Source organism: Pygocentrus nattereri, chromosome 17 (assembly GCF_015220715.1).
Source record: "Pygocentrus nattereri isolate fPygNat1 chromosome 17, fPygNat1.pri, whole genome shotgun sequence".
Classification (NCBI taxonomy): Eukaryota; Metazoa; Chordata; class Actinopteri; order Characiformes; family Serrasalmidae; genus Pygocentrus; species Pygocentrus nattereri.
This window is the reverse complement of record NC_051227.1, coordinates 804,367-829,562: the sequence shown is the minus strand read 5'-3', so window position 1 is coordinate 829,562 and position 25,196 is coordinate 804,367. Positions and strand designations below refer to the sequence as shown.

Below are 25,196 nucleotides of genomic sequence, written 5' to 3'. Positions count from 1 at the left end.
TATCTAACCATAACTTTCCGTGAAGAAGATTTCAGAGGCGTTCTACTCCTCACATGTCTGGTTCCTATCACCAACACTATCATGATCATTCAGTTTCTCTGGAACGGAGCATTTCACATCAAACCACTCTGAAAGGCTTTGCAGGTCCATATCGTTCATTTCATTATGTAGAGATGTGTGAAAGAGGTCCCCTTTAAATGCGCGCACTAGACTGTAGGCGGCAGCGTTGGTCACAAAACAGAGGGTGTCAAAGTGATCCCACCCAGACGCCTCAGGTCTGAATGAACGACTGTGCTTAAGCAAACAATATTAAAAGGACCCCAAACAAAGCCACCTACTCACGACTTTAATACCACGTTACTTTTCATTTTAAAAGAGAAGAGAAGCGCACGCGCTCTCTGCGCGCCTGTCCACTTGGTTTCGCCAAGAGATCATAGCGGCTCAGTGAGTCGCCCGGCCTGTGATCTGCGAGGTGAGGGTTAGGTTAGGTTAGGTTGACTCCGTCGCTTCTTGGAATTGGACTAGCAGTAATCTCTTCACTTGATTACCTAAGAGAGAAGTATAATGACTCCAGGAGGGGCGCTGCACTTCTTGGCCACACCTCTGGAAGCGCAGCCTCTAAGACCTGCAGCCCAAACAGCGCCCACTCTTTTTCTGTGTGAGTGACGCATGTGTGTGTTTTTTTTTGTTTGTGTGTGTGTTTTTTTTTACTTACTACAGAATCCATTGCACATTTATTTCTCTGTTGTATATCTTCTGACTATTTTTGGGTTGATGTCTCCCTAGACTGGAAAAGAAAGCCTGGTTAAAAGTTCCCCTTAAAGCCTTACTGTTTGATGACCATTCATTTAACCCTGACGAGCCACGTATAACAATGTAATAACACGATCCTAATGACAACCACATCTCATATCCACCATCTGAGAAATGCCACACACATGACTTACACGTGTCCACGCAGATCTGTGTCACCGCGCGTCTGCAGAAAACTAGACCTTTTGGAAATTGTGTTGAAGAGCTGCAGTTTTATTGAAATCCCGACTCCTTTTTGTTTGTTTCATTGTTTCTTTCTTCTTGTTTTTTTTTTTTTTTTCATGTGCTGTGTTGAGCTTTACTGTATTCGTGGTTATAAATAGTTATTTATTTAAAATAAATAAATAAATAAATAAATAAACACAAGCCGTTTGTTTGTTTTTTCTTTTCATTCACTTGTTTATTTATTTATTTACTTGTTTATTTTACAACTTCGAAACTTTTTGTTTTCCTCGCCTTTCCGGGATGATTGACGTGGCTCGTGTCCAATGGGATCGCGCAGAGGCCTTGCTCCGCGCTCGAATGGGCGGGCCTTTGGTTTGCATTGTAACAGGCTAGGCTGCAGCTCCCCTTTGAACTGGCCACGCATCGAAACGTCACGTGTCCAGCAGCCTCCTCCGTGGAGCTGGACTCGGCTCGCGGAGATCGCTACCGCCTCCCCATACAAACGCACGCGCGCGCGCTGTGTCGGGACCCCGGGTTCTGGTGTGTGTTGGTTTTCCGGACGAAGTAAGGGAACTAACTCGGACTATAACTGGACCGAGACTTTTCGGTACCGCCCGGACGCGTGGAGCGCGCGGAAGCCCCACTTTTACCGCCCGCTCCGTTCCTCCGGTCTGCACTCCAGGGCTGTGAGCGAGCGAGCGAGCCGCACGGGCTCGCCAGGCTAAATGGGGTCGTTCGCTGAAGGGGCTTGTTTTCACAGCGCATTCGGGACTCCGGACTGAAGAGGGGAGCTTTTTCTTTTCTTTCTTTCTTTTTCTCCACACCAGCGACCTTTCCGTGCTGGCTCCGCTTAGACGTGTCAGAAAGTTACGTAATGGATTATTTAAAGTCATTTAGGATGAAAAAGGCACCGAGCTGCGGAAACCGGACCTGTAACGTTACCGAGGAAGCTGTCGACGCCGACGGGTCCTGTTTTGGTACGGGCTGCTAGCTGGGTAGCTCAACCGAAGCGCTGGCTTTAATAATAAGGAATAAATAAAAGCAAGGCGCGAGCGCGAGCGCGTTGGCTCGATGGAAAGTGTGCTGTTTTCGCTCAGCTAGTTCTTCCTTCTCGTTAAAGTGTTCGAGGCAAAGCTTTATTTTTACAATGGCAAGTCCTTCTGCGGAGCAGGGCTGTTTCTCGGACGTGAGAAAGGTGGGTTATTTAAGGAAACCCAAAAGCATGCACAAAAGGTTTTTTGTCCTGCGGGCTGCGAGCGCGGCTGGACCTTCCAGGCTGGAGTACTACGAGAACGAGAAGAAATGGAGACACAAGTCTGGGGCTCCGAAAAGGTCAGTTCCACTCGAGAGCTGCTTCAACATAAACAAAAGAGCGGATTCCAAAAACAAATACCTTGTCGCCCTTTACACCAAGGACGAGTACTTCGCCATCGCTGCAGACAGCGAGCTGGAGCAGGACGCGTGGTATCAGGTCCTGGTAGACCTTCATAACAGAGGTAAGGTCCACGAAAACGCCGGGAGCAACGGAATTGGGGAGGACAGTTATGGCGAAACTACACCGGGTCCTGCCTTCAAAGAGGTGTGGCAAGTTATACTGAAACCAAAGGGACTTGGGCAGACGAAAAACCTGACTGGGGTTTACAGGCTGTGTCTGACCAATAAGACTTTAGGCTTTGTGAAGCTGAATTCTGATGCAGCAGCAGTAGTGCTGCAGTTAATGAATATTCGACGATGTGGCCACTCTGAAAATTTCTTCTTCATAGAAGTTGGGAGGTCGGCGGTGACCGGGCCAGGCGAATTCTGGATGCAGGTGGATGACTCCGTCGTGGCTCAGAACATGCACGAAACGATTTTAGAAGCCATGAAGGCTATGAGTGAAGAGTTTCGACCCCGTAGCAAAAGCCAGTCCTCCTCAAACTGCTCCAACCCCATTTCAGTGCCAGTTAGGACGAGGCATCACCACAACAACCCTCCCCCGAGCCAGGTTGGATTGGGAAGGCGCTCTAGGGCTGAAAGTGTGACCGCCACATCTCCTGCAGGCATGGGCAAACATAGCCATTCGTTCAGAGTGAGAGCATCCAGTGATGGAGAGGGAACCATGTCGAGGCCTGCGTCTGTAGACGGGAGCCCTGGAAGCCCTAGCGCAGTGCGACCTCAGTCTCAAAGGCACAGAGGAGGGTCCAGGCTGCATCCTCCATTGAACCATAGCAGGTCCATCCCCATGCCCTCATCACGATGCTCCCCTTCAGCCATCAGCCCAGTCAGCCTCTCCTCCAGCAGCACCAGCGGACATGGATCTACGTCCGACTGCCTCTTCCCTCGGCGCTCCAGTGCCTCGATCTCAGGTTCACCTAGTGATGGGGGCTTCATCTCCTCTGACGAATATGGATCTAGTCCATGTGATTTCCGGAGCTCTTTCCGCAGCGTAACCCCTGACTCACTTGGACATACGCCTCCAGCCAAAGAGGAGGAACTCAATAACTACATTTGCATGGCCAAACCCGGCTCGCTAACTAGTAATGGGAGCCAGTCACAGAGTCAATCCAGAGGTACGCCATCTCGCCTGGATGAGCCAGAGTTGGAAAAATGTTTCAGGAAAAGAACTCATTCTTCTGGAACATCACCCCCTACCTTGTGCCACCAGAAAACACCTTCGCAGTCGCCTGCTGCTTCACTGGATGAATACACGGTCATGACACCAGCATATTCTAATAGTCGATCAGCGTCGTCATCTTCATCTACGTATAGAAACTCATTCATGCCCGCCCGCTTGTATCCAGAAGAAGGTTTGGAAATGCCACCAACAGAGGGCAGCAGTGGGTTGAGTCACAAGGATGACGGGTACATGCCAATGTCGCCAGGTGTAGCCCCCTCTGTGGTAACAGGAAAGAGTGGTGATTACATGCCTATGAGCCCGAAAAGTGTCTCAGCTCCGCAACAGATTATCAACCCACGACAGCACTCAAGAGTAGACTCCAATGGCTACATGATGATGTCACCGAGTGGTAGCTGTTCACCAGATGTTTCGACGAACTACGGCAAGATTTGGACCAATGGTGTCAACCCTAAGCTTTCAGTTGAGAGCACAGAGGGGAAAGTATCATCATGTGGAGACTACATAAACATGTCTCCCGCTAGCTGCTCAACCACCGGAACTCCACCAGACTGCTACTTCAACCCTGTAGATGAGCCATCCAGGCCTGCATATGCCTACTTCTCCTTGCCCCGCTCTTTCAAACACACCAACAAGAAGCAGGACCAGAGTCCTTTACGCATGTCACAGGGCGCTAGTCGCCTGGTTTGCGCAGACTCCTCCTCCTCCTCAGCAAGCAGCGACAGCCTAGGTGGTCAGTGCAACTCTCATCCACCTGCTGTCAGGCCCAAAAGATCAGAAGTCGACTCTAGACTGGCACGACCAACAAGGCTATCACTGGATGCTAACAAAGCCAGTACTCTTCCTCGAATGCGGGAAAGCCCATTCCCACCTGAGCCCAAAAGCCCTGGAGAGTATGTCAACATTGAGTTTGATGACAAGGCATTTTCAGCAAGCTTGGCTTCCCTGTTTTCACCGGTATTTACTGGCAATGGAGCTGATGTCCTGTCAGAACCGCCATCCTCCGACTACATGAACATGCAGCTGGGTTCACGAAGATTGCTCTCAGACTCTAGAATACCGATGGCCTCTTCCTCTTCTGACTACGCAATCATTACTCCATCAGAGACCTCTGCCTCCTCCCACCCTCTGCCTTGTGAAAGCATTTGTGAACGTGACTACATCAGCATGCAGTTAGGTGCCTCTTGTACAGCCTATACCAATTCCCAGATGATGCTCATGAATGCTTCCTTACCAGACTCTGAAGTCCCTCTTTGCTCCGATTCACCCAATGATGACATCGCAACGCTGCGTGGTGGCCCAGGTAGGCCTGTTCTTATTGGTCCTCTGACGGGTCTCAGTGCATTCACTCGGGTGAATTCCACTCCTGCGCGAGACCAGGGTGCCAAAGTGATCCGGGCCGACCCTCAAGGCAGGAGACGGCATAGCTCTGAGACGTTCTCCTCCACACCGACCAGAGGAGCTGTAGGCACTGCAGCGGGCTTTCAATCGGAAGACGTCAAACGCCATAGCTCTGCCTCCTTTGAGAATGTTTGGCTGAAGCCTGCTGAGGTTGCTGCTGCTGCTTCTCCAGCTGCCAGCGCATCCACTGGACGGAGAGAAACGCTAACAGCTGCCAGCTTGGCCCATCAGAACCAGAATGGGCTAAACTACATTGATCTGGATCTGGCACACAACCGAGAGCAGCCTGTTCCAGACTGGAGCTTGTTCCAGGCCCGGCAGGCGGAGCTGGAAGCGACAGGAGGGGCAGAGGAACTCCGCGCCTATGCTAGTATAAGCTTCCAGAAAGCTGATGAGACTAGAGGAAACCTTTCTCATAGAGAAGGTAAGCTTCAGCTAGTGTCTGTTTCCTGTGTGTGTCTGTAGATGTCTTGTGATGTCTTTTAAAATATTTTTTCATTTTGTGAGAGCATATGTAACCATTGTTGGGTAGTGAGTAAGTCAAAAGAATTTTTCACAGGATTCACTAATGAACGTGCATATTATGTTATTGTTTATAAGCCAGCCTCAAGTCATGTGTGAAGTTTGAGCTTTCAGTGGAAAATCCCTGTCCTGAAGCTGAGGGTAGGGTAGGCTGGGGAAGGGCTTATTTTATGCAGCCCTCAGTCCCCTCAGCCTGACACTGCAGGCTGATAAATGAACATATATGTGAATGGGGTACAGTAGGGTTGGCGTGCCTACACTTGTTCATACCACAGCAAAGAATACAAGCACATTTAAGCACTTCTGAGTCACCAAGCAGCTCAAGTACAACTTGTTATCCTTTATGCAGGAGTTTTGCTCTTGAAAGGCATGGAGTGAGAGGTTTAGTTAGTGAGTGACTCAACCATGAATGCTGACCTGGTTGTGTTTATACAGCAGTTGGTTAATATCCCTATTTTTTGTGAATGAGTTGAGAGGACAAAGCGCTGTTGAGGGCAGGACCCTCGTGTGATCTCTTCCTCAAAGAATTCTCACTAAGTAGTTGCACTTGGCTTAATGTGTCAGCAGCACTTTCATGTACTAATGTCTCTCTTTGCATCACTTCATGTAAATTTGAATTGTCAGGGTTAGGGATTTTCTGCAGTGCCCCATGGCCACGAATTTTAGCTCCTAGTTTTAAACTTCACCACTAGGCAGTATAGTGTAGACTTTCCTCATACTGCTGTTACGGGTAGAATTATAAATACAATTAAATACTGGATTCTTAGCCTCTTAGTGAAAACTGATGATGAGATCATTTGCAGTATATTTCTTCCTGCTTCTTTAGCTGGAATCAAACAGTTTGACAGGGATTTTGCACCTATTTCCTGGACCCAAACCTTTTTTTTTTTTAACTGACCCTTATTAGTCCAACAACGGGGAAATTTCACCCTCCGCATTTAACCCAACCGTGAAGTGAAACACCACACACACACTAGGGGCAGTGAGCAGCCCTATCCGAGGCACCTGGGGAGCAGTTGTGGGTTAGGTGCCTTGCTCAAGGACCCATCCGTCACGTGCTGTCAGCTCTGGGGATCGAACCGGCGACTCTCCAGTGACAAGGCTGGTTCCCTGACCTCCAGCCCGTGACGGCCCATTTGTCGTAACCATAACAAGAGAAATGGCAAAACGTCTCAGATAAAGGGGCCACCTCACTGACCTGGACATGAGTCTTTTCTACACAGAAAAGATGAACGTGATTGAATAGAAGTAATAGGCCAAAGACAGTGAGTTATTTTTAGCACATTATTAATTAGTAATAGCTAAAATACAGGATATGTTTTTTGTTATTGCCTTGACACTAATCATCAAAGCATGTTCTTTGTTCATTGGAAGCACATAGTAGTTCAAATGCAGTCATGATCCTGGCAGCTCCTGTTTCAGCTGGAGGAACCAATAACCTAAAAGTCTTCTCTAATGTGTGTATTCATGTGTGCATACATTGACTCGTGTATAGGCATTGAACTTGGGAGGAAAGTGGGGGCACAAGGGCTTCAGTGTTGTGTAACCTAATTTTTTAAAACGTGCGTGCGCCTCTGAAGACCTCCCTCCCCTTATGAAGTGAAGAGCTCAGAGGTGTTTGGTACATGGAGGCAGTGAACATTGTGTGTTGCTCATACAGCTGACCTCTAACTCACACATGAGCTAGCTCTCTATCTTTCCCTCATCTGCATCTAGGCCTAGATGAGGTGACAGAGTTTACTGGTGGGTGGGGTCAGGGCATGACGCGAGAAAACCCCGCCCATTCCAAGTGATGAGGTTACAGTATCGAGCATCATTTTTCCCTTTTCTCTGACATAGATACTCACAGATGCCTCAAGTTTGTATATGGCTTTCTTTATACTGCGTCCTCCAAGGCAGTAACCATCAAATGTGTAAAAAATTTATTTTAAAAATCCTGGGGTCCTAAAACTTATTCTAATTCTTATTCTAAATGGTATAAGCCTTTGCTTTATGCCCTCGAGCTGTCAGGTGCCCCACATATGTTGTTTTGTTTTTTGTTTTTGTTTTTCTCAGTTTTTTTTTTACTAGTCTTTGTGCCAACTATAATAATAACAGACAGTAATATGTGAAGGTATCTCTTAATGATTTTATTTGTATCGAGCTGTAGTTCTGTTGTGTTTACCTGAGCATTCATTAAACTTTTTTCCTGACCACGTTCAATAACTTATTTTTAATTTATCCTTATAAAATGGAATTGGAGCCCAAAATGTTCAATAAACAGCCCTGCATAGCTCTTATTAAATCCACTTCGCAAAATGATGACTTTCATGACTGCCTGATGGATGTAATAGCACTTGTTATTGTAGCCTGTTGAGTAATACTCCTAATGAAACAAAAGCTTAGTCCAGCATTAACCTATAGACATGTGTAGGTGGTTTATTTTTAGCATCTCTTTACTCTGTGAGTACGGGTAATTGGATAATTAGCCTAATTCAGTTGTTTGTATACATCAGTTCAGTATTGTGTTGGCACACTAATCACACTGGCTGTTGAAGTTTATTACTTTCTCTGTGTGTGAGTGAGAATTTTGTCTTTATCTTCCAGTTTCGTTGGCTGCCTTTGTGTGTGTGTGTGTGTGTGTGTGTGTGTGTGTGTGTGTGTGTGTGTGTTCAGTTTAATTGCTGCAGGATGCAGTCCCCTGTGTTCAGTGTCATTGGCTGTGTTTGGCGTCTGTCCCGTGCATGGCATGCTCCCGTGTGGCCGGTTGCCTGCGCCGCCGGTCTCCATGGTTACCCTGTCGCCGCAGCGCTTTCTTCTCATGTCACAGTGGATTAAGGGGCCACGGTCTGAGGCGCCGGGAGCGACAGAGAGCTGTGCTCCGATTGGTTGGCTGTGGGGTGGGGCGGGGTGAGAGAGTTCTTTGGTGGGCCGTGTCAGTGTGAGACGACGGCTGGCCCTGCCCACTTTAGCCCACCGTGCTGGGGTCTCATTGTTGCGCGCACTCCTCCTGTTTTCTCCTGTTTTTCTTTTCTTCTTCTCGCCATCTCTCCCTTTTAAATCACGTGAAAGGAGTCAGAGGATTGAATAAGTGGACTGAAGTGAACTTTGTCTTAGCTAGAAATATAACGAGGTGGATGTTTTCATTCGTTTGAGAATTACAGGGAGTTGTTGTAAGGGTGTGACTATACATTGATCTGCTGATAAATTGTCAGATAGCTGCATTTTGTTTTGTTTGTTCCCCTTAATGAAATTCGTGGGTCGTTTTCAAATGTAGATATGCAAAAATAATACGTTGGTTTATGAAGAGTTCTATTTTGTCACATTTGTAAATTTAGTATATTGATTGTACCAAAATAATTCAATTGAATCGTGGTTAAATTTGAGATTGCAGTGAATCATTTCCTAAAGAATCAATTGTGGTGATTTGGTTCTTTTTATGTTTCCTCTACTGTGAGGTGTGCTCGAGTGTATATGTGTGCAGGTATATGAGGTGGTGCGCATATTTGGTTCCTCCGCGTTGGGACTGAAGGCGAGCACCTCTGTTGAGCTCTTTCATGGTCTGGAATGTGTGTGAATTGAGAAGGCCAGGCATGTAACAAGTCTTTGTGCCTGTTTTACAGCAGCTTGTGAAAGCACAGGGAGTGACTGGTCAAATCTGTACACAAACTTTACACTGTTGTGGGCTTGAGAGGCAGAGATGGAGTAATAAAAGGGGTCTAATTAAGCATAACTACAAAGTACAGCGATTCTACATTACATCAAAGTCTTTAGATTAAACGTAATTCAGTAATGGCTCATCTCTTCTTCCCCTTCTGTGTCACTTCAGATAGTTATGACTTCACTGAAGGACTCGTGCAGATTTGACCCACGTTTGAAGGCCCTGTATCATGGAGAAACCTTTTTTAAATGTATTTTTTTAATAATGAAGTTTGTCGTAATATGTAAACACGATATCTTCACCACCCAATCCATATGGTTCATAGATGGAAACCAAGCTGCATTTTGAATTCATTGCTCCTGTGAGGCCATAAGAGCCAACACATTGACACGCTGCATGTCTGCCTATTCAGACTACAGCAGTTTAGCTCCATCTGCATTACGGCCTGTTTACTTGTAAATGACTACTTTTACGTGGTTACGTGAAAGAACACTTAAGCGTTTCAGGAGGATTTCTTTAGCCGAATGTTCTGGCGCTAACAAGACATAACAGAAGCCAATTTTACTCACAGTTGTCACAATACTGCCACATGTGGTAAATCATGAACGAGAGGTAGATGAGAAACAGCAGAATATTTTGCAGTGGTGTTGACTTTAGAGCGAGTTGGTGCACAGGTATGGGTCCTGGCTTCCTGAGAAAGGAACAGTGTGACAGGATAGAGTTATGAAAAGAGGAATGGAACGTTTCTATCAATAGAACAGCTGTTGTCTTCTGCCCTTGATGGCACACGATGTGCCCCCACTAACTGAAGATTGCTGTGGGAGGTTGTTTGTGAGTATATTGAGTGTTTCTGTGCAGATGTATTTGCTTTTGATCTCTGGACACTTCGGTGTTGGTTTGATCTCCGCGCATTCGTTTGATTTGTGTGTGTGTCTGTCTGTCTGTGTGTGTGAGAGAGAGAGAGAGGGAGAGAGAGAGAGAGAGAGAGAGAGAGAGAGAGAGAGAGAGAGAGAGAGAGAGAGAGAGCGAGCGCGGCACTGCGTTTCCACTCCGCCCTGCTCCACTGGTCTGGATGAGTTCCTCACGGCCCACTTGGATCTCTCATCACTGTGTCCTCGTTTCACCTCGCGCTCTCTCTCTCTTTTGCACTCTCTGTTGCTCTCTCTCTCTCTCTCTCTCTCCTTACTCACTCTCTCATGGAGAAGTTCCAGATGAAGCCACAGTAAACTAGCTTGGCGCTTTGAGAATTCCTTGTTTGCATTTGTGTGTGTTTTCTTTTTAAACTGTAAATAGCATTCTAGACAGCTGCTTGCATCGATTTAAGATTTGTGTGATGGCGAGAAGCAATGAAAGGGGGTGCCGCAGTGCTGTGTGTGCGTGTGTGTGCATGTGTGCCTTCATCACTGAGGTCACAGCAGCGGCAGTGGAAACTTTCTCTCGAGTGTGTCCGCTCAGGCATGTCTGCGACGTTTCTCTCCCTCTCTGTTTTCTCCCAGTAACTCGCAGCAGCGTGGCGTGTTGCGCCCCATCACTTAGTCCTTTCGCGCTCTGTGTTCAGACATATGCACACCTGTGAGGCTTCATTGTGATCTTTCATGTCACTTCATGAAATCTATCCAGCATGTGGCACAGTTTGGGCTAGAAGCATTACTGAGTCTTTACTAGGGCTGAGTGATATAGGGAGGAAAAATTGGCAGTATTTTTGCAACAATATGCCATATTTAAAAAAAAAAAACTAAAGTAAAAAGCAGTCATGCATTCCCCTGAATAAACCATCACCAGATGAAGTTAAGGCCTGCACAGTGCGGAGAAAGAGCCTTATTGCAATTATATTGTTACATATTGCTCTTGCAGTACAACTCTCTGTATTCACAACACATTGGGGAACCTTTTATGTGACATTTAAGCCATAAAAATTCACAGAAAGAGGGAGTGTTGTCATAAATAATACATTATAATCGATGTTGTGTTATTTGTGATAACACACAACTTTGTGTTCTGTTGCTTTTATGTAACACTTTTGTAAACAAGTAGTAAGTTAGCCTGTAAAGATAGAGACTTAAAACTGTCACAATATCAGGTTCAGCTTATCTTTTTCAGTGCTTGCCAGATTAACCTGAATGTCAATACGTTCCAGCCGTTCTGTAAAGCATTTTGCATCCCGTGTTGTTTGCCCAAATGTATTCTGTTTGTTTTTTTTACAGCTGCTGACCAAAAGGTTTGCTTAGGGGTTTGGAGTTTGATGCTGTTACTTTCTTCTTCAGACCGGTACAAAAGTGCTGCAGGTCACACATTCTTAATTAATTAACAGGTTATCTAATGTGTCCATTTTCGACTGACCTGTATAGTAAAGAAGAAACTTTTTCTTAGTTAGCTGCAGCCACTATTATCACAAATAGAAGGCTTCTCCACCAATCAGGTTGAGCCATCAGAACAAATGATTTATGACTAAAACCGCATGTTATGGATGTGTGAGTGCTGTGATTCATCAAAAAACCAAAAGGCCATGTTGATTGGTTAGGATGCTCAGAACACCTGATAAAATATTTACTGATTTGTTAGAGGTTCATTTGCATGTTTGTAAATATCAGCGTCCCAGTAGGTGTTAAGGAAACAATATATTTTGTAGCCCTGTTGTTGTGTTATTGTTTTTTGTCCACATGCACTGAAGTGTACTGTATAAGAGGAGTGGCAGGGAGTGTCAAGTATACTAGCAGGCAGCGGAGTTTAGTCCTTTGAGGATGAGAGGAGCAAAGAGGGTTTTGTGTGTGTGTGTGTGTCTCAACTTGCTGAAGTAGGCAAAACATCTGGTTGTGTGTGTGTGTGTGTGTGTGTGTGTGTGTGTGTGTGTGTGTGTGTGTGTGTGTGTGTGTGTGTGTGTTTGGGGGGGGTGGGGTAGAGGGAAGTTTTTCCTTTGCTAAAGGGAATGGTATTTGGCACACTGTCTCTCCCACATCACACACATACACTGCCTTGCCTGATACAGAGGCTTTGTTTTGCACAGGCCCCCAGAAATGAACCTTCCTATTGTCAGACTGACACGTCTTTTTTTGTGTTTTTCATTAATTGGATTTGTTCAGTTTAGTTAATTAAGCATCTATGGTTAATATAAGTGTAACAGTAGACAGATAATTATATACTACACAGATACATATGTACAGATGTTATTTTGAAACAAAAAATTGCAAAATAGCCTGTCCCTGTCCAAAACAGTGTGATCTACACTCCTAGATCAGTGGGAAAATGGATAGAATGCAACTCGCTTTTTTAGCGGTCTGCCAAGCGGGGCTGCGTTTCCCAAAGGAATTGCTGAGCTACCGCCATGGTAACTGTGAGAGAGTGTTCAAAATGCTAGAGACCGTCATTTAACTATGGTAGTTTTCAGGAGAAGCACCCCGATCAGTCGAAAGCTAGTTAAACAAGCACATTCTTACACAGGATATGTTTATTATGGTTTCAGATATCCTAATTTAAATACATGCAGCTTGTGACTGCAAACACAACTTGCATGCATTTTCCGCAGTTTAAGGCTGCTCTCAGTCAAAACAGTCTAAAAATAAGAAAATACACAATTCATTTCATTTTTCTTTTAAAGCTACATGTTTGTCAGAAACCCAAAGTGAGTTATATGAGTACGGAGATGAGTTCATCTATGCATATTTGAATAGCTGCGTTTCTGTATATCTGTGGTTTCTATAAAAGAAGGCATTTGTAGGTGCAGCATGGATGGATCAGTTCCTCGTTAATACATTGTGTAATGTTTCTTGGAAACCTTGAGCCTTCATGCGCAAGCCGTGTTAAACTGAGGGTGAGAATGGGAAGCTCTCACATTGATTTCTCAGGATGAGGTGGATGGGGTGGAAAGCAGCTACTGTAATCATGACTTTTTGAGTTATTTGTGCGTCTGCTGTGTGTGGGTGTGTGTGTGTGTGTGTGTGTGTGTGTTTGCATCTTTAAACTTTCCTAAGTGCCGAATGTTCCCTCTCTGTGAATATGACCTGTGTGTTGACGTCAGTAGGAGCACACACTGCGGTCACACATCTGTAACATTATCCCCCCGCAGAGTGAGTGTGTATGTGTGATCATGCTAAAAATGTCTCGCAGGTCCTGGGGTGTGTGTGTGTGTGTGTGTGTGCGTGTGCGTGCGCAAGAGCGAGATAGAAACATGCATGTCTAACTGAATGACATTAGTCCATTGAGCTTGTGGAAGACGAGCACCACTCCTCTCTCACGCCCTTATATGGAGTTACTCACTGTAATGGGCCTGTAGCCGCTACTGGACAGGAAATCTTACTCCTGTGTGCATGTGTATATGCACATGGAGGTATTTGTAGCTGCTTCTCTGTGGTATTGGTCAGACCAATATAGCACTCTTATAACAGGGTATATGTTTTTATTAACCCTGATCAGCGTGTACAGCTTGTCCAAGTGGCCATCAAGCATTACTACTTTATCGTCATTAACTGATGTAAAACGTTCTACTAATCCTGTCACGCTTGCTCTAATCAAATTTTTAAAAATATATTTGATTAAAATGTGGTTTCTCAGTGAATCGGCACTGATTAGTCGGCAGGTTTGCATGATGATAATGCATAAATACCGACTACTTCATTAATAAATAATAAATAATCCGTATGTTGTGTAAAGTTACGAAAATGATCTTTCCTTCATATTTGCCTTAAAAAGTTGATGTAATTGTAATATCACAAAAGCATATGGGAATTTATACCTTGTTAAAGGAGCCCTATATCTGTCTGACCAATGCCCGTGGGAAGCGATCCATTTCTCTAAAGAGACTCTTCCCAGAATTCCATACATCTGCTATTAGCACCTCCCACTTTGTGAGAATTTGGAGGCGGGGCAGTCTTTTGAGTGGCGTTTCCCTTTCTTTTCCCGCACGCCATGTTTGCACAGCCTGGCAGCTTTTAATTTCACCCTCTGCAATTTCCTCCAGCTCGCTGGTTTTCTAAGTAAAGAGGAGCGCGCCTCTAAAAATGGTGGGTCCTATAAAAGCGCATGCCGCGTAGATGTGAGGCGGACTTTCATGTTTTTCAGCCCTGTGCTATGAGCTCTCTGCCTCCGTACACTGCTGTATTTATAGATGAGGTTTCACTCAAACCGCTGCTGCTTTGGCTCCGTACTGAGGCCTCGGCTTGTTCTTTTCTCCATTCAGCTCCACAGTGGGGCCCAGTATCTGCCTACTTAATACTCTGACTGAGCTGGGGCTTCCTGGAAGTTCAACTCCATCACCCTTTTCCTAATGTTACCTGCTCCAGTGTCATTTTTGAGCCAGAACTAAAAAGATGAAACTACATTTCATTTGTTTATGTACTTTGAGTTTGTGCTCTGTGTATTGAGTGGCCTGTTCATTTAGATGTTAAATGTCATTAAACCTTGTTTTGAAACAGAAGAAGTGAAGAAAGAAGAAAACTCCCTTTTTTTATTCTGACATAATATTGACACAGTAGCGTTTTTGGGTCAGAAATGAATAAAACCTAAAGGGGCAGTCGTGGGCTGGAGGTCAGGGAACCAGCCCTGTGACCGGAAGATCGCCTTATTGATCCCCCTCGGCTGACAGTCCGTGACTGAGGTGTCCTTGAGCAAGGCAACTAACCCCTATTGCTCCGCGGGCGCTGTGGACAGGGCTGCCCACCGCTCCGGGCAAGTGTGCTCACTGCCCCCTAGTGTGCGTGTTCACTAGGGCGCATGCGTGTGGGTGTTTCTCTGCACGGACGGGTTAAATGCGGAGCTCTAATTCCACAGTTGGAACTCAGGTATTTGCCACAGTATATTGTTCTAACAACGATACGAAAACAATAAAATAATAACTGTAGTAATGAAAATTGTGAAGCCATTGTTTTTTCTGTTATTTCCTCAAATCCCTTAAGTTATTAATTATTCATTAAGAAGGGATTTGAGGAAATAACAGAAAACAATGCCAGCACATTTTTCCTTATTATCAACATTAAAAATGTAACTTATATTGTTATTCTAGTAGCTTCTTCATATTTCATATTTCCGCTGGTGTTTCTATCTTTAGCGACATAGTGCAGTTGTTGCTCACTATTTTTGAGCCTATGATAATGTCACACTGTTTACTTTTATACCAGTGTGTCATGTCACACATGCTATCAAGTCAAAAGTCAGAGTGGCCTGTTTGTGCAGACTACTTTCTGCTCAAATGGGTCGTCACGACTCAAACTGAAAGCAAGCTCAAAAACACATTACATAGAGCTCCACTGATAACTCTGGTTTCATGTTGAGGCCTATGTCTGTTGAGGGCCACCGTGAGGCTCCCTGAAGCAAGCATGTGTGGCTTCTCTTTATTCTTCTGCCCCAAGATGAGGCTGTTGGAGTGTAGCTCCGTGGTGGGGCCCACTGCAGCTGTACTTGCACCAGAATAAACCAATATGTGGCTTCTCCTTTTAAGTCCTAATGATGCCTAATGATACCTGCGCCTAGGGCCCCATATCCTCCTACAGCCCTCGCTCTGCTATGAGTGCGACTGATTGTCACCACTGCTCTGTGGTTTTGCTCTTTTAGGTCATTTAGTGAAGTTTGCGATTCATTTCCATCATTTGAAGGTTTTCGGTCTTTCATATCAAGCTCAAAAAACTGAAATTTAATGGAATAGAATTGGGTCCTGTGTTGCTGTCCAACTCGGGGGACACTCGGTGCCTCAGTGGCTCTCGAGACGAGACTGGCTCACATCCAGATTTTAGCAGACTTAGATGAATAAATGGCAGGCTTGTGTTTCAAGTAAGGCTAATATCATTCAGTCTTAGCAGTAGGACAGCGCTGTAGGGAAGTTTAACAACTATGCATCAAAACCAAAATTCAAGACAAGCAGGGGGGAAACCAAAATCAGAAACTTAAAAAACAAACTAAAGCTTAAAAAAACTTGTTACACTTTTGCTTTTTCATTTGTAAAGTTGTTTTTTTTTTTCATTTCAATAACTGGCTACAGATGACATTGATGTGCTAGGAGTGACTTTCTTTTCTGCTTCTCTTGTTTTATTGTGTTATGCTCTTCAAGCAGGCTGTTATGTTTTTAAGTGGTGTAAAACCTGTAGTGGAGACGTTTGGGGTCGATTGTGACCCCTCTTGATACTCAGCATGAACACTGATAACAAATTGCTTGTGTAATGTCCTTCTTAGAAACCCTGAAATAGTTCCACAGCCGGTCAACATGGTCACTGTCTATATGCTGCTACTTTAACTGTGTAAATGCATCTATGATGACCTGCACAAGAAAGTGTTTGATCACTTTTGGCCAAAAGCAAATCCTTAGTGATTTTCTCTATGGGAAAAGTGACGTGTGTCCAGCGTTGGGAATTATTTCATCCATTTCTTAACGCTCGATTCAAGGCTGAAGCTGTTGAACCTCGAAGCTCACACTCTGTCACGGTCACTTTCTCGCCGACTTTCGCACTCTGATCATGCCTGACCTGCATTCCAAAGAAAGCAGCAGTCCGAGAAAATGTCCAGTGAACACACAGTCTGCAAATCAGGCTTGAGCAGCCATGGAAAGACGTGCGTAAATACACAAACAGTCTGTCACCATCACTGGGGGCTTCTGCTTACCTGCATGCCAAGCTAAGACAGGGTGGGACTGAAGTGAGTATGCTGCGAAGCATTCAGTCCAAGTATTCTCTGTGCGTCGTTATAAATAACGGCCGATAACGCTCGGTGTATTTCGGCTTTTCTCCGAATGTCCTTCTCCTAGCGGCTGAATCACAGTCAGGGAGTCCTGTTATGTAATAAAAACACTGTGAAATTTCTGTGTGTGCACGTGTGTTTTGTCTGTCTAAGTTGTTGTCCGTCTGAGTGGATTAACGGTTCAGAAAGCCATGAGAGGGAATTGCTCTTTGGGCCAGGACAGCAGATGGTTTTACGAATGGAGGACGAGGGGTTTGTCAACTCGAATGCATGCGATGATGTCATCAACCTTGAGCTTCTCTCTATGTCTGTTTTTGAGTGTGTTCTGGGACACGGCACACACTCATGTAGCTCATCTGTTTGGCTTGTGCAGCTTTACCTCATGGGATGGGAGGAGAGAAGAAACAGTAGAACAGAAAAATGTCAGTTGATGTGGACTCCAAGGGGGAATGCAGAAGTTTTATCTGTTTATCTGGCAAGTGTTTAATTGTGTTGAGCGGGTAGAGTTGATTATGATTGATTGTAATTGAATATTTTATGAAGCATGCGTGATTTTTTTTTGCCACAGGTTATTTTCTAATGGACAAATCCTTTGTATATTACTTTTATTAACTATGTAGCCACTTCATTACTGCTGTATAAATAATTCCTTCTGTCCGGTTTGAGGAATTGTGCTGAAATATTCAACCCAAAACAGGGTGAAATTTGAGATTTCTTGATTTATTGACGTATTTCCTAAAGAATCATAAGCAAATTGAATTGCTGAAGCAGTCCCATAGTTTCACAATAAACTAGTATTCTTTTCTTCTTGTATGCATCTCTGGATGTTTTGTCTAAATTTTGTCTTTTTTCTTCTCTCCCACCAGAGTAAGAAGCAGCTCTCCATCAATTAGATTGGTTCTTTTTCTTCTTGCCATAAACTGGACCCGCACACTACACCAATCCCATCAACTCGCACCATGCCGTAACCCGGAACCTCAGTTACAAGTTACCTACAAACTGGACCTCTTTACACATGTTCTGACCTCACACACTGCAGTTCTCACGACAGCCCTCAGGACCAGGGAGTTGCATGAATAAACACCTCAGAGTGGAGGGACTGATCTAGGATCTGTTTTCACTAATAATCCTTGTTGCACAATGAATTGTATTTAAATTCATCGTGTGTTCTGTTGCGGCGGATCTGCGTCTGCACTTCAGACTTTCATTTGCTCACTTTGACGTCAAGATCTGAGAAAAGTTCTGAGCAACGTTCTGAAAGTATGAAGTGTAGAGGATGCTTTGTCATGACGCGAAAGAAGACTGTCCGCACAGCACAAACCATTCAAATCATATCTCTTCCCCTTCCCAGCACAATCATGTATTCGTTATCGCTGGCGATAACCGTGACTTCTTAGGTTTAATATCTTAACCAGTACAGTTGTGCACATGACCAGGTGATCCTAGATCAGCACTTTCACTGAAAGAGACCCTTTGTGCATATGTCCCCATGGCTTCACCATGCAGACCTCATCCATCAGCGGGAGTTCTTATGCATCACTCTTTAACATGACGACTGTGTGGACGGACTGCTACAAAACATCAGGTTTCTGTAAGGTAAAACGATGGTACACGATGATAGTATGCTACCAGCGGTGCTGCCATACATATGGCTATGATAGTATTTAATAATCAAACTGTATTTATGTTGCTGGTTGTAGACAGCAGTCAGAAAACGGACAGCAATGCTTTGGTACAGGGACGCTGCCCGAGTTTGTGTATTACGGTGTAACGCCTCTGCCGTTGTTTTGTCATTTGTTGTTGATGGTACCCATTCTGTCTGTGTTGATGCAATATATCCAAAACGCTTCTGCACTTGAGCATATACACCAGATCTCAACCGGCCCCCCAGTTCCTGACTTCAGGGGATAAGCCACACACACACACACACACACACACACAAATTCCGTGTTGAAGCACTGTGATGCATGAACGACCTCACACTGCCAAACACATACGTACACACACTGTGATCCCTGCCCCTTTCATATCCGATTTCATTATGGATTGCTTATTTCCGAATTCTCGTAAATCTCACTCTTTATGCTGTACATATCTTGGTCTCCAGACACCTCAGAGGAGCCATTGTTTGGGTACTGAATCGTCTTATCATGTCTCCATACTAGGTACGGTTTCATAGCTTACATGTATTCCGTGTAGATTTTTGTGTAGCCATGTTTTGGCCACCTTTGTGTGTCCCCTACGAGGATTTGAAGTGAACAAGGCCTTACCTGATCAGAACGATGTCATACGATTGCTAATAATATTAGCAAAAGAGGCGGACCGTAACGGAATGCTTAACCAAAAAATGCTAATTGAATAAATGTAAGTTAGTTGTTAGCAGTAGCATCTAGCCAAGTGAGCGCTACCGGCTTTTGTTAGCAAAATGCAAACCACAGTTTGATCCGCTCAAACTCACTAAAGGGGCAGTCGAGTCAAAAATGGTTAGCGATAAATAAAAACGAGCGTCGTGCTGATTCACGGCTACTAGTCTCCGTTCACCGTTAGCTACGTTAGCGTGTTGGGTGAAGCTCTTTATTAGAGACCTGTGAAAGAACAGACGGTACTGTTAAAGTTCTGTGAAGCACGAGGAGTCAGCCGAGCGTTCAGCACACTTTCTTCTTTCTACTAAATGGGTACAGAGGTTTGACTGTAGTTTAGCGTGCTGTTGGTCCAGCAGTCTTCAGCAGTGCTTCAGTTTATTTATTTATGGCACAGCATTGCCAGCAAAACCAATATGTCTGTTTTACAGGTGGCAATACCAGTCTCTGATTTACAGTGCATTGCTGTTAAACCTTGGAAGCCAGTAAAATTAGTTTTGTTTTTTTTTCCTTTTTAGGTCTTATTTTAAATAAATAAATTGATTTCATTTTATTTTATTTTTGCATAAAATATCTTCCTGTGGCTTGATTGTTGGGGTCATGTCAACAGGAATGAAGAGAAAAATACCGAAAAAATGTCTCAAAGTGTCACATTTGCTGCTGATGGGGGAAAACATTGATGAACAATCTGTAAGTTATTGAATATAGTTATGCCATTCATGTTTTTTTTTGCATTAAGAACTATTTAACATTTCATGGATTATGTTTTATGCATTTCTTTTGGCCTTGAGGCTTAAGATACAGTTGACAGATGTTTGAAACTGTCTGTTGTTCTTAAGCTTCTGTTTATTGATGCAAAGTAATTGCTTATATTAGTATGTATAATCCAGTACTTTGGGTAAAGGGTTTGGTGTGTTTTAATTATCAAGACTCGGAAGTCAGTTACCTAACAAAAACCCTTTTCCCAGTGCAGGTGTAGCCTGATATGGGAACTTTGTACATTTGTGTTTTTCCTACAACACAATAGGCTACAGCAGTGGTGCTCGGTAACCTGAGAGCCTGCTGCCAAAGTGTTTTGTTTTGTTTTTTAATAAATGGTGTCTCTCTAGAACCAGACTGATCAGATTGCTCTGTCAAGCTGTAAATGGCCAAACAACCTAACTTGTCTTCCACTGTATATATTGTATTGTACAAAAAATTGCTAATAGACAGATTTAATGAATGAACCGTCTTAAAAGGGTGCGTGGTGAAATGATCATTCAAAAGGATCAGATCATTGTATGATTGTTCTGAAGGAATGTATGTATGAACAAACATGATCGCCACATGTACCAATGTAGGTAAACAACACAAATGGATTGTACGCATACATAACTGAATGAATAAATGTGTTTTTAATAAGAAAGCACCAGCAATGAGGCGAGGGCTGTATATTCCCTTCCTCTACCCCTTTTATTTAGGAGAATGGTATTTTTTCTGCAATCTTGTTCTGTAATAAAGTAGAAAACTTTATCTTTTTTGGAACAACTTGTGTCTCGTGGCCTTATTGTTTATTCTTTTTTCTTTTCATCTGATGTCTGACGCTTCTGGTAAGAATGCTTGAATGCAGGAATACAGAACCAGAGCTGCTCAAATTAGCTATGAGATGTACGTATACTTTACATTCAGAACCCTGAAAGTCAGGCCCATTCAAATCATTGCAAACTGGATTTGGAACAACAATCTCCTCTTTGTTTCTCTAAAGAACCTTTCGATTGATAATAGAACCATTTATGGAAATGAGATGTGTAATGTGTTTTATACTTAATTAAAGATTGTACTGAACCTTATGCCCAAGTCCAGAACCATCAGGAATTGTTTTAAGAGTGAATACCAGACCATAATTTAGTGCTCAAACATACACTACGCAAAAAGTATGTAGACGCCTCTTCTAGTTAATGGGTTCTGCTATTTCAGCCACAACTAGCACCTGCGTAAAATCAAGCCATGCTGTTTCCATAGACACTGTCAGTAGAATGGGTTGTACCGAAGAGCTCATTGACTCAATGTGCCCTAGTTATAGGTTGGCACCTTTCCAACAAATCAGTTTGCCACATTTCTGCCCTAGTTAGCTGGTAAGTTCTGTTATTGTGATGCAGAAACGCCTTCAAGAAACAACAGCTCAGCAACATTAGAACAAGAACCACTAATCAGGAGCTGTATGGACTGGGTTTAAATGACCACACTGCCACACAAGTCTCAGATCAGCACTCCGCCACTGGACTATGGTACACAAGAAACCACCCTCTGGTTGTCTGATGGATGGCACTGGGTTTGCTGGAAGCCAGAACTTTGCCAGAAGTTTGGTGGAGGAGGAATAATAGTCTATAGCTGTAGTATCCAGCATCAGTCTGGGGAAAACCCTTTCATGTTTCAGCATGATGATGCCACTGCGCACAAAACTAGATCCATAGCCAATTGGTGCACCAAATTTATTGTAGAAGACCTTGACCTGCCTGCACAGAGCCCAAACCTCAATCTCATCTTATGTGAGGTCAACTTAGCTTTTTATAGCAACAAAGCCAGGATCAAGTCTATGTTAATGCCTGTGGTTTTGGATTTAAATGTTAAATAAGCTCATATTTGATACATATATTTCTGAAGATGTCTGATTTTAAGTAAGTGGTAATGAAAGCTAATCTTACAGTAATTAATATTCTGCATAAATCATCGCACACGTTTGCCAAATGGACTCGCTTACGTGGTTCCTCATGACCATATCTAAGGAAAATGGTGTACATTTAACATCTTACTAAAACTTTTCTTTGACTTATGTTAAACGGACTTTGGGAAGGAGTGGAATATTAATACAGGTCTGTACAAATTCACTGTTTCCCATTTAAATTCTCCATGTCTCACGTGTGCAGAAGCTTTGGGATCTGCACAGTATTTCTTTTCATGAGACACTTCCAAACGTTTTTCTTTCCTTGTGTTCAAACCATCAACGTTAAGGAATCAATAGGAACTTCCAGGAGGTATTTGAATTGTGATATGTTGGCCAGCTCTCTGGACCAAGAGTATATGGAAATTCTCAGGGAAAAAAATGCCAGTAGGATAAAATGATATGCGCTATACCTCAGTGTCAATAGAGCTCCTTTAGCCGTTATTTCATGCAGAACATCTCATTTAATTCCCTTTCCTTGAAGAAACACAGAGTATTACAGACGCAAAACACTCCTGCATAGCAGATGGTAACTGTCATAGTACAAGGAAGGTCTGAAGGTTGACGGTTTCAATAGTAAAGCATGTTTGGTTACAGGTAAACGTATTAAATCCTGATAATATGATGCAAGTGCTCCACATTTTCACAGGTTTCAGATAATTACTATTGTAAAGAAATTTGTCCAGAAAACTTCATAACATTTAAAATAAAGGTAAAATAAAGTTATAACCAGAATGTCTCGTATTTGATTAGATCTTGAGGCAGACACAGTGTCTTGTCAAGAAAATGCTGTACTGTACTATACAATTACACTGTATTAGTTATCTTTTAATAACTCTCTGTTTGAAGGAACATCTGCTTTCTTGTGTCTGGTTTATAATATTTAAATCTATGGTATAATTATTGAAAAAAATAATAAAAGTGATTCAAATTTTTTTAACTGTATTTTTGGATTTTGTTGAATTTATCATGAAAAGAGTGGCAGGGTGGTGTTTATAACATTTCCACAGAAGCCAAAATGTTTCTCCAAAACATTTAAGTTGTCCCTAATGTCTTACTAGAGTCGGTCCAGCTATTCCAATAGTTGCGAGCTATTTAATTCATTATTACAGTGTTTTACTGTGTACATATTATTTTTGCCTTCACTGTAGACTGAGAAACAAGAAAACAAGAAAGACATCAAGTCAAAGCATTGTGTTAGTATTGTGTATTGTTGTATTATTACATTCTTACTAGCCCTAAAGCAATCAATCAAATTCACATCTTATTACTGTATAATTGGCAATATTTAATTCCAGATAGTATCAGCTGACTTCTGGAGTTTATTGCCGTTGCCCTATCAAGTTCAGTAAGTCACTAAAAGTTGAAGATGTGTTCCATATTCTAAAGCAGAGTCTTAATCATCAGTACGTAGATACTAAAAAGTGCTAAATAAGTTTTTAGTAAGTCAATTTGCATTCCATAACCTAAAGAAAAGATCGTTTCATAGCTTTTCTGGGAGCCAAAAACATGCAGGCTCAGAATATTTTAGTTTCAGCCTTTTTTAATAACCAAAAGCAGACAAATTCGCCACTTATATGAAAGAGTTTAAATTCAAAATATCATACTGAACTTGTGATAAACTTGTTCAGCACTTTTTAGACTCTAAACCCGTCACCTGATGCTACCTAGAATGTAGGAATGCAATTTTGCTAATTACATACTACTAAAAAGTAAATTAAGGGTATTAATCAATGCTTAATAATTGCATACAGCCTTGTCTTAAAGTTTTTATTGTGCATTATTACAACTAAAAATGCATTTTGTGTATTTTTTTAACATGTACTTATTAGTAACGCAAGTGTATGCATAGTGGATAAAAAATTAATTGAATAAAGAACAAACCCCCCAGTATGTTCCAGTGTTACCAGGCCATCTGCATCAGCACACTTTTGTGTGAAACACGCCTTACACTACTATGTGGATATATGGCCCCTGTGTAGGACCTAACCTTATATCCAGAAGCACACCTGGACGTGTAGTCTGCACAAGTCCTGCTGATTGGCTGAAGTCCCTCTACATCTTCACTTTATGACCCACTCACCCAGACCATTCTAGAACAGAAGGCCTTCACGGGGGTGCTCACACACCATTCTGACCTATGGATCACTGCCTGTGTCTTTGATTCACAGCATGTAAAGTGTTAACAGTAAAGTTAGTTGTACAACTTCACCAGCTAATTGGTTCTGCTGACCACAGGTTGTGAGTCACATACAAGCTCGGAATAAGAGGGAAGCGAAAGATTAGACTCTACAGTCTCAGAATTGTTTGACCTGTATTTATGCATTTTATTACCTCAAAAATCGAGAAACATTTGATTTGAATTTGATGTGCAGGCCAGTTTGTGGACCCTAGAATGTTAAACGGTTACTACCCATTAACTTTAATTAATGCTTCCACAAATATGAAAATGTACTAGATGTCTGAGATCAGATGCATTAGAAAGCATTTCACTTGTGCTCTATCCTTTGATCCTTTGACACGAGTAGGTCCATTGTTCCAAACCTGTCAGGTTTAGTAACAGAACAGTTGAGATTGAATAACATTATGGCTCTGATGATCTACTGCGACCAAGCCATAACTGTGATGCCTTTCTTGATAAGAAACTCCTGTGAGAAGTTGATTACTTTTGTGTTGTATTTCCAAATGAAACATAGTACTGGGTGGGTCTCTGAGCTAGCTGACTATTTTCACTTGATAATAGGGTGGTGGGAGGATAGGGTAGCACCTAGGTATGCATCTACAGACATTAGTGAAAGAATGGGTCGCTCTTAGGAGCTCAGTGAGTTCCAGCATGGTACCATGATAGGATGCCACCTGTGAGACAAGTGCAGTCGTGAAATTTCCTCACTACTAAATATTCCACAGTCAACTGTCAGTGGGATTATAACAAAGTGGAAGTGATTGGGAACGACAGCAACTTGTAAAATGACAGCATGGGGATGCTGAGGGGCATAGTGCACAGAGGTCACCGTCTTTCTGCAGAGTCGATCACTACAGACCTCCAAACTTCATGTGGCCTTCAGATCAGCTCAAGAACAGCGTAGAGAGCTTCATGGAATGGGTTTCCATGGCTGAGCAGCTGCATCCAAGCCTTACATCACCAAGCGCAGTGCAAAGTGTGGAATGCAGTGGAGTAAAGTTTGAAGTTTCTTACAGTGAAGTTTCTCATGGAGCCCTAGCTATTATTACTACTAATACTACTACTATTAATATTAGTAGTATAGTAGTATAGTAGTATAGACCAGAGAAGGATAGGCCCACCTTGTGAGCCTTGGTTCC

At 43.1% G+C, this 25,196-nt stretch overlaps 1 protein-coding gene across 1 annotated transcript; it reads left to right on the top strand.

Annotated features, from left to right (window-relative positions):
• The first annotated feature begins 1,300 nt into the window (after nt 1–1,300).
• On the top strand, nt 1,301–20,698 carry irs1 (insulin receptor substrate 1). Its single transcript, XM_017719301.2, has 2 exons — nt 1,301–5,417; nt 17,681–20,698. Exons 1-2 carry the CDS (start codon nt 2,126–2,128, stop codon nt 17,683–17,685), a joined length of 3,297 nt encoding a protein of 1,098 aa, XP_017574790.2. The 5' UTR covers nt 1,301–2,125; the 3' UTR covers nt 17,686–20,698.
• Nucleotides 20,699–25,196: the final 4,498 nt, after the last annotated feature.